This window comes from Mytilus edulis, chromosome 2, assembly GCF_963676685.1.
Source record: "Mytilus edulis chromosome 2, xbMytEdul2.2, whole genome shotgun sequence".
NCBI classification, from domain to species: Eukaryota; Metazoa; Mollusca; class Bivalvia; order Mytilida; family Mytilidae; genus Mytilus; species Mytilus edulis.
The window spans coordinates 96086622-96100575 of NC_092345.1; the positions used below are offsets into that span (position 1 = coordinate 96086622).

The window sequence follows — 13954 nt, forward strand, 5'->3', positions numbered from 1 at the left end:
GTTATTCAGTTTTTTTGTTTTTCTGTTCAAATGTCCATCCTTCATGCTTATGGTTTCCAGATGATTATCAAAGTACTGCTTGACCAAACATTTGGACTGTTTTGACATTTAGTACTGAAAAGTAATGAACAACAGTTTTCTTTGAAATGGGAATTTGATTTTTATGCCCTACATATGATAGTAGAGGGGCATTATGTTTTCTGGTCTGTGGGTGCGTTCGTTCGTCCGTCTGTTCATTCCTCTGTCTGTTTGTTTGTCTGTCTGTTCGTTTGTCTGTTTGTCTGTCCGTTCGTCCGGCTTCAAGTTAAAGTTTTTGGTCAAGGTAGTTTTTGATGAAGTTGAAGTCCAATCAACTTGAAACTTTGTACACATGTTCCCTATGATATGATCTTTCTAAGTTTAATGCCAAATTAGAGTTTTTTCCCCAATTTCACGGTCCACTGAACATGGAAAATGATAGTGCAAGTGGGGCATCCGTGTACTTGGGACATATTCTTGTTTTTCCAAGATGTTAATGTATTAATGTTACACTTCACAAAATTTTATAACCTATTTTGGATCACTACTTCCTGTTATGAATTGCTTTGAATTACAAGTGGGAGATGCTAAGCAAAACAACTGTTCACTTACACTATTGTTTTTATTTGTTTTAAATTTATTTTAGTGACAGTTTGTAAGTGTAATTTTAGTGGTACTGTTTTCATTGACTGTCTTAGACATAGTTTTAATGATTCTTCTCAATTTCTAAATACTTGCTTTGTATCATGAAAGATAAGTTTCAACCTTCATTGGCACTATCTGTAGCAATATTTTTGACTGAGCTGCTGATTTCCTTTAACAGGAAGAGGTTGAAGAATGTAGCAAAGAGGGATGCCAAACAGAAATGGGATGATCGTCACTGGAAAGACAAACCCAGAAGTGAAATGGCTGAGAGAGACTGGCGTATTTTCAAAGAAGATTTCAATATCATGTGTAAGGGAGGAAGAATTCCAAATCCTTTCCGTAATTGGGATGAATCTGATTTGCCTACTGATCTCAAAGAGATCATTGATCGAGTGGGCTACAAGGTTAGTTATGTAATTAGGTTTTAGGCGATCATTGAAAGAGTGGGTTACAAGGTTAGTTGTATAATAAGGTTTTATATCATTGAAAGAGTGGGTTACAAGGTTAGTTATGTAATTAGGTTTTAGGCGATCATTGAAAGAGTGGGTGACAAGGTTAGTTGTGTAATTAGGTTTTAGGCTATCATTGAAAGAGTGGGTTACAAGGTTAGTTGTATAATTAGGTTTTATATCATTGAAAGAGTGGGTTACAAGGTTAGTTATGTAATTAGGTTTTAGGCTATCATTGAAAGAGTGGGTTACAAGGTTAGTTGTATAATTAGGTTTTATATCATTGAAAGAGTGGGTTACAAGGTTAGTTATGTAATTAGGTTTTAGGCTATCATTGAAAGAGTGGGTTACAAGGTTAGTTGTATAATTAGGTTTTATATCATTGAAAGAGTGGGTGACAAGGTTAGTTGTATAATTAGGTTTTAAGGCTATCATTGAAAGAGTGGGTTACAAGGTTAGTTGTATAATTAGGTTTTAGGCGATCATTGAAAGAGTGGGTGACAAGGTTAGTTGTGTATAATTAGGTTTTATATCATTGAAAGAGTGGGCTACAAGGTTAGTTATGTAATTAGGTTTTAGGCTATCATTGAAAGAGTGGGTTACAAGGTTAGTTGTATAATTAGGTTTTATATCATTTAGATGTAATTTTTTGCCAAAGTATTATTGTTCATGGCCAAATACACGAAAGCTAATTTTTCTGATACAAGCTGGGTCAAAAAGCTTAACTAAAAACCTATGTAATTATCTTAAAGCTGCATGGAAACTAAGATTGCAAATTATCAGTTAATATATTATTCATATTATTATAAGTTATCTCTTCATCATTGAATTTGTTTAATTGTTCTCTGTATTCTGTCATATTTGTCATATATGTATATATGTATTATGCTAAAGCAATGTTGTTGCTAATGCAATAAAGATTCATTCATTCATCATTGAAAGAGTGGGTTACAAGGTTAGTTATGTAATTAGGTTTTAGGCTATCATTGAAAGAGTGGGTTACAAGGTTAGTTGTATAATTAGGTTTTAGGCGATCATTGAAAGAGTGGGTGACAAGGTTAGTTGTATAATTAGGTTTTATATCATTGAAAGAGTGGGTTACAAGGTTAGTTATGTAATTAGGTTTTAGGCTATCATTGAAAGAGTGGGTTACAAGGTTAGTTGTGTAATTAGGTTTTGGGCCAGCCAATCTAGTTGTTATTTTTATTTCCTGTACTATTTACTTCAGTTATACTCTATATATATATAAAGATTATCCTTTTACTTTTGACTAAAATCATTCTTTGTTTTCAATCAAAGAAACTTACATTTTATAACATTTTTGTTTCATATTTTGTTTTAATAATGATTATATCTGTTTATAGGAACCTACACCTATTCAAAGACAAGCCATACCTATTGGAATGCAGAACAGAGATATTATTGGTGTAGCCCAGACTGGTAGTGGAAAAACAGCTGCTTTCTTACTACCACTGCTTAAATGGATCCAGGGATTACCCAAAATTGAAAGGTAACAAAAAGTAGATTTATTTAGATAAGTATGGAAACATGTCAAGGGTATATGGAAAGTACTGTTAACACTCTCTAAGAATTCAATAGGCCACAATTTTGAATTCTTGTAGTTGTGTATAAACTATAAATCAAAGAACCCAAAGCCAACTATAAGGGTTCACATGCAAAATGAATCATTGTGTTTCATACAATATATCACAAAGTTATATTATATCAATAAAAAATATTATAACTAAAATGGATAGCTGTATTAAAGTGTTGACTTATTACAAATATTTTAGAATGGAAGATGCAGATCAGGGACCATATGCCATAATTTTATCACCCACTCGTGAACTGGCACAGCAGATTGAGGAAGAAACTATAAAATTTGCTGTACATCTTAATATAAGGACCGTAGCAGTTATTGGCGGTCTATCCAGAGAAGAACAGGGGTTTAAATTAAGACAAGGATGTGAGGTAGGAACCGTATGATATACATATTGTTGAAAGAGCAGAACAGGGTTTTAAATAAGACAAGATGTGAGGTAGGAACCGTAGGATATACATATTGTTGAAAGAACAGAACAGGGTTTTAAATAAGACAAGATGTGAGGTAGGAACCGTAGGATATACATATTGTTGAAAGAACAGAAAATTTTGTTTATTGACTTCCTTGGACATCTTAAAGTCAAAAGGACAAGACATAAGTATCACTTTTTATTCGACCGCAAATTTTGAAAAAATTTTCGTCGTATATTGCTATCACGTTGGCGTCGTCGTCGTCGTCGTCGTCGTCGTCCGAATACTTTTAGTTTTCGCACTCTAACTTTAGTAAAAGTGAAAAGAAATCTATGAAATTTTAACACAAGGTTTATGACCACAAAAGGAAGGTTGGGATTGATTTTGGGAGTTTTGGTCCCAACATTTTAGGAATTAGGGGCCAAAAAGGGCCTAAATAAGCATTTTCTTGGTTTTCGCACTATAACTTTAGTTTAAGTTAATAGAAACCTATGAAATGTTGACACAAGGTTTATGACCACAAAAGAAAGGTTGGGATTGATTTTGGGAGTTTTGGTTCCAACAGTTTAGGAATTAAGGGCCACAAAAGGGCCCAAATAAGCATTATTCTTGGTTTTCGCACAATAACTTTAGTATAAGTGAATAGATATCTATAAAATTTCAACACAAGGTGTATGACCACAAAAGGAAGGTTGGTATTGATTTTTGGAGTTTTGGTCCTAACAGTTTAGGAATAAGGGGCCCAAAGGGTCCAAAATTAAACTTTGTTTGATTTCATCAAAAATTAAATAATTGGGGTTCTTTGATATGCTGAATCTAACTGTGTATGTAGATTCTTAATTTTTGGTCCCGTTTTCAAATTGGTCTACATTTAAGTCCAAAGGGTCCAAAATTAAACTTATTTTGATTTCATCAAAAATTGAATAATTGGGGTTCTTTGATATGCCAAATCTAACTGTGTTAGTAGATTCTTAATTTTTGGTCCTGTTTTCAAATTGGTCTTCATTAAGGTCCAAAGGGTCCAAAATTAAACTAAGTTTGATTTTAACAAAAATTAAATTCTTGGGCTTCTTTGATATGCTGAATCTAAACATGTACTTAGATTTTTGATTATGGGCCCAGTTTTCATGTTGGTCCAAACAGGATTCAAAATTATTATATTAAGTATTGTGCAATATCAAGAAATTTTCAATTGAACAGTATTCAGCAATAGCAAGAAATCTTCAATTGTACAGTATTGTGCAATAGCAAGAAATTTTCAATTGCACAGTATGGTTCAATAGCAAGAAATCTTCAATTGACAGTATTGCGCAATAGCAAGAAATATCTTATTGCACAATATTGTGAAATAGCAATCAATTTTCAGTTATTTGGAGTTATCTTTCTTTGTCCAGAATAGATATTTGTGCAATAGCAAGATATTTTCAATATTCTTTGAAAATTTGAGTTATCTTTGTTGAATCAACTTAAATCATTGTTTTATACAATATACAATGTATTTTCACTTTTACTACCAACTGATAAATTAAAACAATCTTTACCATTCAGTGATAAAAAGCACTTTTTTTACATTTTAATATTTTATGATGTATTTAAATGAGCAGTTGTTGTTGCAAACTCCATTAGAAATTTGAATTGAGATCAGTTTTGGAATAAGGAAAAGGGGGATGTGAAAACAAAATTGGGGGGGGGGGGGGGGTCAATTTTTCTCATTTCATTTGAAATAAAAAGAAAATTTCTTCAAACATTTTTTTGAGAGGATTAATATTCAACAGCATAGCGATTTTTTTTTTTAAGTTCATTAGACCACATTCATTCTGTGTCACCAACCTATGCTGTGTCAACTATTTAATCACAATCCAAATTTAGAGCTGAATCCAGCTTGAATGTTGTGTCCATACTTTCCCCAACCATTCAGGGTTCAACCTCTGCGGTCGTATAAAGCTGCGCCCTGCGGAGCATCTGGTTTTCAAAGCTAAAACACTCATAAACTGAGAATGAAAGTTTTTATACCGGGGTACCAAGGAAATTTACATGGACAGATATATTGTCGTTTTAGTTTGCATTATAGCAATATAACTACACACGGATGACATACATGTATATCTTTGTCAACAGTTTATTTCTTGGTTGATAAAATCAAAATATTAAAAATCCTAGAATCTGAACGTTTCATAAAAAATATAGTCTGAAAATTATCCACTTCTAGTTGATGTCTTGATATGGTACACTCAGTGATTGTTATAACTAGAGTAATTTACAATTGAGTAGTTTGTTGTAAAATTAAGTATAGCATGCCAAAGCAAGTATATGGTTTTTGTCGAGCCTGCGACTTTTGTCGCAGAAAGCTTGACATAGGGATAGTGATCCAGCGGTGGAGGCGGCATTAGCTAACTTCTTAAAAAGCTTTATAACTTAGAAGGAGGAAGACCTGGATGCTTCATACTTTGTATATGGATGCATCATGTTACGAAGTTTCCGTCAGTCACATGTTTTATGTCGTAGGCCTTATTTTCATGGTCTGTGACTACTTGAAAAAAAAGTTAAGATTTTTTGTAATGTTAAATTCTCTCTTATTATAAGTAGTAGGATTACTATATTTGGTATGTGCGTACCTTGCGAGGTCCTCATGTCTGTCAGACAGTTTTTACTTGACCTCGACTTCTATTCATGGATCAGTGAACAAGGTTATGTTTTGGTGGTCAAGTCCATATCTCAGATACGATAAGCAATAGGTCTAGTATATTCGGTGTATGGAAGGACTGTAAGGTGTACATGTCCAACTGGTAGGGGTCATCTGACCTTGACCTCATTTTCATGGTTTAGTGGTTATAGTTAAGTTTTTTGGTTTGGTCCGTTTTTCTTATACACTACCAATAATTTACCTATACTTTTTTGGTACATTTCTACCCTCGTGCATATCAGTACTGTTAGGAAAGACTGAAAACTTATAATGTTATACTTTCAATGAAATCAGTACTGATTTTGTCAGTACTGTTTCAGTACTGATTTTGACAGTACTGTTTTAGTACTGATTTTGACAGTACTGTTTCAGTACTATTTTTGTCAGTACTGTTTCAGTACTGATTTTGACAGTACTGTTTCAGTACTGATTTTGTCAGTACTGTTTCAGTACTGATTTTGACAGTACTGTTTCAGTACTGATTTTGTCAGTACTGTTTCAGTACTGATGTTGACAGTACTATTTCGGTATTGTTATTTTCAGTACTGTTTCAGTAGATTTGGTGTTGTTAATCTTTTTAACTTGAATGTGTATTGTTTCAAAAAATATTTGGAACTGAAAATTTTTAAACTCGGTAAGTATAGTATGCTATATAATAATTTGTGGCATATTTTGTATCTTTTGTAGATATCTCTGATTAAGTGTTTATCATTAGAGAAGTTTTTACAATGTGCATCTCAGTACAATTGGTATCCAAATATAGGTTTGATAATTCTGTGACAATATTATTATTATCCTTTTTTAGCTGGTTACGTTTTTCTCTAGACTATATCACCCTGCTGCGCAGATTTTTTTTAGCGACGTGAACATGACCAAGGAAAATTATCAAGCTTACTCTCGTCTATCGAAATACTATTGAAGCGAAGGAGAAAACAACAGAAATGAAGCAAGATAAGCAGTTTATCGGATTTTACCCATTAGGAGCACCTGAATTCACTCCCGGTTTTTAATGGAGTTCGTGTTGTCTTTTATGTATTTTTCAAAGTGTTGTTGTAAATGCCCTTTTGTTTTGTGATTCTTTGCTTACTTCTTGATTTTGGTTGTGACTGTCTTTCAGTGTTTATAAAAATAATATGCATTAGGAGCACCTGAATTCACTCCCGGTTTTTAATGGAGTTCGTGTTGTTTTTATATATGTAATTTTCAATGTGTTGTTATAAATGCCCTTTCGTTTTGTGATTCTTTGCTTACTTCTTGATTTTGATTGTGACTGTCTTTCAGTGTTTATAAAAAAAATACGCACTCGACATCAGGAAGATTCACACTGTTTTTCGAGGCTGATAGTTTACAGTAATAATTGTATAATAGCGCATAATTTATATATATATCAAACAAGATTAGAATCTTCAATACTGTTCATTTTTTGGTATTTTGCTATTGCTTAAAATATGTTGTAATTAATGCAGTTATATGTTACTATGTTAGGCAATGCATTATAATCAACACAAAACAATCTCTCGATTACCTTATTTTTAATCATAACTGGAATTTCTTTTATTTATCATAACCATTTTTAATATATAATAAAACATTCAATGTCATACCAACATGTGAAGTTTGTGGCAAAAATCTCTGTCATTTTTACGCCCCTTGGTTATTTTATGACCCTTTAAAGCTCATAAATAAAACAATCAAAGAAACAATTAATTTTGCATGTATCATGTTTCATTGCTCTCCCCCTATGCCATCTTTTCTTTGGAATGCTTTGTTGAATGTCAGTTTCCTGGCTCTTTTCCTCAATTCAGTCCCGGATATGATGTGTCTTTTTACATGTACAGTGGTAATTCAAGAGGACACTTTAGTTCTAATATGAGCTCATTATAAGCATCCACCTTTAATGTTTTGGTACTTGTACGAAACTCAGGATTCAATGGTTCATAATCAAATGTTGGTTTTTTTTTCTGATGAGTGCCATATTGTCTAGATACATCATTTTGTTTATAGGTCTTCAATTTTCACATCGAACATTCCCATGTCTGCTACTGTCTCCATTGCTGTTAATCATTCTGAGGAAAGAAAATGGAATGAATTTATAAATAATAAAATTGAGAATGGATATGGGGAATGTGTCAAAGAGACAACAACCCGACCAAATAAAAAAAAACAGCAGAAGGTCACCAACAGGTCTAGGCTACAATAAATTATCTTATGTTAAAACTTTCCTCATTTCTGTGTTATGTAAAAATAAAAAGAATGCACAATTATGGATGGGAATGGTATGACATCAAAATTTACTTATTACTTTATATACTACCATAAGTCCAGTAATCACTAATGGACTGGACTTCTGATACTACATGTATATATAATATTATAATCAATCAAAGTTGAAATTTGTTTCTAAATAAAAAAAAAAGGAAAATATGATAATTTAATTCATCATCATCAAAGTATTGGTGTTTGCCAGTGGCAAGTATTTCATACACGTGTAGCTTTAACCATCGGTCTATTTATGTGCTCTTTATAATAAGATCCGTGAAACAACGACGAAAGACATTAAAATATATACTATATTTATTTTCTTTTGTTACATCTTTTGACATCAGACTCGGACTTCTCTTGAACTGAATTTTAATGTGCGTATTGTTATTGTTTTACTTTTCTACATTGGCTAGAGGTATAGGGGGAGGGTTGAGATCTCATAAACATGTTTAACCCCGCCGCAATTTTGCGCCTGTCCCAAGTCAGGAGCCTCTGGCCTTTGTTAGTCTTGTATGATTTTAAATTTTAGTTTCTTGTGTATAATTCGGAGTTTAGTATGACGTCCATTATCACTGTACTATTATGCATATTTTAGGGGCCAGCTGAAGGACACCTACGGGTGCGGGAATTCTCGCTACATTGAAGACCCATTGGTTGCCTTCGGCTGTTGTTTGCTCTATGGTCGGGTGGTTGTCGCTTTGACATATTCACCATTTCCTTTCTCAATTTTAACTACTTTATACAAAAGTACATTAATGTTTAATAGATTGAAGTGGAAATTTAATTTAATTGAAAATTTATCGTACATAGTCATATATGTAGCACCTAGCCAGAGATGTTATACATCTATCTATGGTAGCACACAGAAACGTGTCCGATTCTTCAAAAACGTGTCAATGTGACGTCAATGATTTGATAAACATGTCAAATTGCACTGGCGAAACCACTTCTGCGGGACGCCGGTCGAGCAGTACCCTCATAGATATACATTTTGTAAAAAGACATTTATAGGCATCACCGGATAATATTAAAACAATAGAATTTACTTACTATTTATAAACGATGATTTAAACTTTACAAAACTTATTAAATGCAATGTTAATGGGTTTTTTTTCTAAATACGCATGACATATTTGCCACTGGACATTAAGTAATCAATAGTTAATTATGTGTTGTAAACTTAGCCTGCAGTTATGATTGTTATGAATTACCTATGCTGAACAAACTAATGTTTATCAATGACATACAGTAAACGTGTTCAAGCACCGGGAATAAAATACAATATAAAATGTACATGATGTATTAGTTTTCTAAATTGTGAAGTACCTCTGTCTGAACTTTATAATAATAATAATCATATTGATAAAGAAAATCATAAATTAAAGCGCTTCAAATGAAAATAACTTTTTATTGTGCAATTTTTTTAAAACCAGACCTATAGTCTGTGTCTGCAAGCAGAAGAAAGCGTGCACAGTGTAGCATACCCTGGACATTTGTTTGTACGGATTACTAAACCTTTCCTCCAGATTTTTTTTGGCACCTGCTTCGACTTTTTTTTCTAATCATTTACAATCAAACCAAACAATACCGGTTCTATCGTATCCCGCACCATTAATATTGAATTGCGTTTTTACTTTACAGAGTATCATTGGGGGTATATGAGTTTTGAAATATTCTGGCGTTTTTAACCGGACACATTCTTAAATTATCGGACACGTTTTTGAGATTGTAACAATACAAAAGAGGTTATTGTCTTAAGTCAGGAGTTTGGTATTCTGTAGTTGGTTTTCAAGTTTGAATGGTTTTACACTAGTCACTTTTGGGGCCCTTTACACCTTGCTGTTCGGTGAGAGCTCATGCACGGTGTTGAAGACCGTACTTTGACCTATAATGGTTTTCTTCTACAAATTACAACTTATATGAACAGGAGACTTTTCTCATTGGCAGTTATACCACATCTTCTTATATATGAATACAACACTGAGCCAAACAACCCATCCACCCCAATTACTCGTTTGTGAGGGCTGCCTAGAGTCAGAGGTGGATTTAGGGGGGTGGCTGGAGACCCCCCCCCTTTTTGGAAAACAATTGGTTGCTTATATAGGGGAATCATTGAAGCGTGACTGGAGCCGGCCCCCTCTTAGGTCAGTCAGTGGCCCCCCACTTATGTAAATTTCTGGATCCGCCACTGAGAGTGGTTACACCGGGCCAAAAATGCATCGGACTGAAACAACATACTGGTTGTGTGTACACTGACAATCAAATTAAAATTAAAATAATGTATAAAATATTGTAAAAAATAATTTTTCATTTGAGTGCATTTACGTAACAATAACACAATGTAACCGTAGACATAAATATCATTGTTACATTTTTGTGTTTTTGTCTGTTTGTCATATACTGTATGCAATAGGTCTACTATATTTGGTGTATGGAATGATTGTAAGGTGTACATGTCTACCTGGCAGGTGTCATCTGACGTTGACTTCATATTCATGGTTCAGTGGTCAAAGTTATTTTTTTGAGTTTTGGTCTTTTTATACAACCGCAAAAGTTGAAAATTTTTTGGTCGTATATTGGTATCACGTTGGCGTCAGTGTCGTCGTCGTCCGAATACTTTTGGTTTTCGCACTATAACTTTAGTTTAAGTAAATAGAAATCCATGAAATTTAAACACAAGGTTTATGACCACAAATGGAAGGTTGGGATTGATTTTGGAAGTTTTGGTCCCAACAGTTTAGGAATTAGGGGCCAAAAAGGGCCCAAATAAGCATTTACTTGGTTTTCGCACTATGACTTTAGTTTAAGTTAATAGAAATCTATGAAATTTTGACACAAGGTTTATGTTCACAAAAGGAAGGTTGGGATTGATTTTGGGAGTTTTGGTTCTAACTGTTTAGGAATTAGGGGCCAAAAAAGGGCCCAAATAAGCATTATTCTTGGTTTTCGCACCATAACTTTAGTATAAGTAAATAGAAATTTATGAAATTTAAACACAAGGTTTATGACCGTAAAAGGAAGGTTGGGGTTGATTTTGGGAGTTTTGGTCCCAACAGTTTAGGAATAAGGGCCCAAGGGGTCCAAAAGTAAACTTTGTTTGATTTCATCAAAAATTGAATAATTGGGGTTCTTTGATATGCAGAATCTAACTGTGTATGTAGATTCCTAATTTTTGGTCCTGTTTTCAAATTGGTCTACATTAAAGTCCAAAGGGTCCAAAATTAAACTAAGTTTGATTTTAACAAAAATTGAATCCTTGGGGTTCTTTGATATGCTGAATCTAAAAATGTATAGATTTTTTATTATTGGCCCAGTTTTCAAGTTGGTCCAAATTAGGGTCCAAAATTAAACTTTGTTTGATTTCATTAAAAATTGAATAATTGGGGTTCTTTGATATGCCAAATCTTACTGTGTATGTAGATTCTTAATTTTTGGTCCCGTTTTCAAATATGTCTACATTAAAGTCCAAAGGGTCCAAAATTAAACTAAGTTTGATTTTAATAAAAATTGAATTTTTGGGCTTCTTTGATATGCTGAATCTAATCATGTACTTATATTTTGATTATGGGCCCAGTTTTCAAGTTGGTCCAAATCAGGATCCAAAATTATTATATTGAGTATTGTGCAATAGCAAGAAATTTTCAATTGCACAGTATTGCGCAATAGCAAGAAATATCTAATTGCACAATATTGCGCAATAGCAAGAAATTTTCAATTGGAGTTATCTTTCTTTTTCCAGAATAGTAGTTGAATCAACTTAATTCATTGTTTTATACAATATACAATGTATATTCACTTTTACTACCAACTGATAAATTAAAACAAACTTTACCATTCAGTGATAACAAGCACTTTTTTTACATTTTAATATTTTATGATGTATTTAAATGAGTAGTTATTGTTGCAAACTCCATTAGTAATTTTGAATTGAAATCAGTTTTGGAATTAGGGAAAGGGGGATGTGAAAAAAATAGGGTTCAATTTTTCTCATTTCAGATTTCATAAATAAAAAGAAAATTTCTTCAACATTTTTTTGAGAGGATTAATATTCAACAGCATAGTGTATTGCTCAAAGGCAAAAGACAAATTTTAAGTTTATTAGACCACATTCATTCTGTGTCAGAAACCTATGTTGTGTCAACTATTTAATCACAATCCAAATTTAGAGCTGAATCCAGCTTGAATGTTGTGTCCATACTTGCCCCAACCGTTCAGGGTTCAACCTCTGTGGTAAAGCTGCGCCCTGCGGAGCATCTGGTTTTCTAATACTATATGCAATAGGTCAACTGTATTTGGTGTATGGAAATATTTTATGATCTATATGCCAGTCACACAGGTTTTATTTGACCTTGACCTCATTTTCACGTTTCATTGCTCAGTGTTAAGATTTTGTGTTTTGGTGTGTTTTTCTTAAACTATAAGCAATAGGTCAACTATAATTGTTGTATGGAAGAACTGTTAGCTGTACATACCTGTCTGGCATGGCTCATCTGACTTTGACCTCATTTTCATGGTTCATTGGTCAATGTTTAGTTTTCTTGGTTAATGTTAAGTTTTTATACGCCCGTCGTCTTTTAGACGGGACGTATTATGGTATACCGTTGTCCGTCCGTCCGTCTGTCCGTCTGTCCGTCCATCCGTCGTCCACACTTCGAACAATAACTCAAAAAAACTTTCACCAATTTCCATGAAACTTAAGTGAATTGTTTATATCTATTGACGTAAGCTCCCTTTTGGTTTTTTTTAATTTCAGATTTTAAGTTTTGGATTTATGGGGCTTTATTCATAAAAAAGGGGGATTTTCAACACTTCGGACAATAACTCAAAAAGGCTTTCACCAATGTCCATGAAACTTTGGTGAATTGTTTATATTTATTGATGTAAGCTCCCTTTCATTTTTATAAATTTCAGATTTTAAGTTTTGGATTTATGGGGCTTTATTCATAAAAAAAAGGGGGATTTTCAACACTTGGGACAATAACTCAAAAAGGCTTTCACCAATGTCCATGAAACTTTGGTGAATTGTTTATATCTATTGATGTAAGCTCCCTTTTAATTTTTATAAATTTCAGATTTTAAGTTTTGGATTTATGGGGCTTTATTCATAAAAAAAAGGGGGATTTTCAACACTTCAGACAATAACTCAAAAAGACTTTCACCAATGACAATGTCCATGAAACTTTGGTGAATTGTTTATATCTATTGATGTAAGCTCGCTTTCAATTTTTATAAATTTCAGATTTTACATTTCCATGTTATGAATTTTTATGCTTAAAAAAGGGGGATTTTCCAATTTTGGGACAATAACTAACACTTTCACAAAATTTTATGCAACTTTGATAAATTGCTTATATCTATTGACAAAAGCTCCCTTTCCATTTTTATTAATTTTAGATTTTACGTTTTCTTAAAGTCATAAGAAACGAGTGACCGGTGAAAAACAATGTTCTTCCAATTCTTGAACCAATGCATACAAACATCATAAACTTAGTCTTCTGTGCATGAATTTATGATTTTCTTCTTGTAAATTTCGTATAATAGTCAATTTTTTATTTCAATCGGTCAGTGTTGTTGTGAAAATATGGCAGGTAATTAAAGTTTGTGTTTTGAAGCCGAAGTTTAACGATTGTCACCTGTTTGTCAACAATCGACAAAAAATCAACAAAAAAGCATGGAAATTGAGCACGTGTTTAACATGTAAATTCGTATAATAGTTTATTTTAAGGACATTCATGGGTATTGTGATCACCGGATTTTTACGAGATGGGTCACACTGAGGTCACTTTGCATACGGAAAATATATCGGGGGAATTGCGTCCTGGAAGCAAGCAATTAAATTAAAGTAAACTTCTTCTAAATATGAATAAATTAAAGAATTTTCTTC

The 13954-nt window shown here is 33.0% G+C and overlaps 1 protein-coding gene across 2 annotated transcripts in view; it reads left to right on the forward strand.

Moving 5' to 3' along the window:
• Positions 1-13954, forward strand: part of LOC139513568 (probable ATP-dependent RNA helicase DDX23) — a 46442-nt gene that overhangs the window by 21543 nt on the left and 10945 nt on the right. For both annotated transcript variants that reach the window (XM_071302194.1, XM_071302195.1), the window contains exons 9-11: positions 842-1067; positions 2477-2622; positions 2906-3083. In XM_071302194.1, coding sequence (XP_071158295.1) covers positions 842-1067; positions 2477-2622; positions 2906-3083 — 550 coding nt within the window. The remainder of the gene's footprint in view (positions 1-841; positions 1068-2476; positions 2623-2905; positions 3084-13954) is intronic.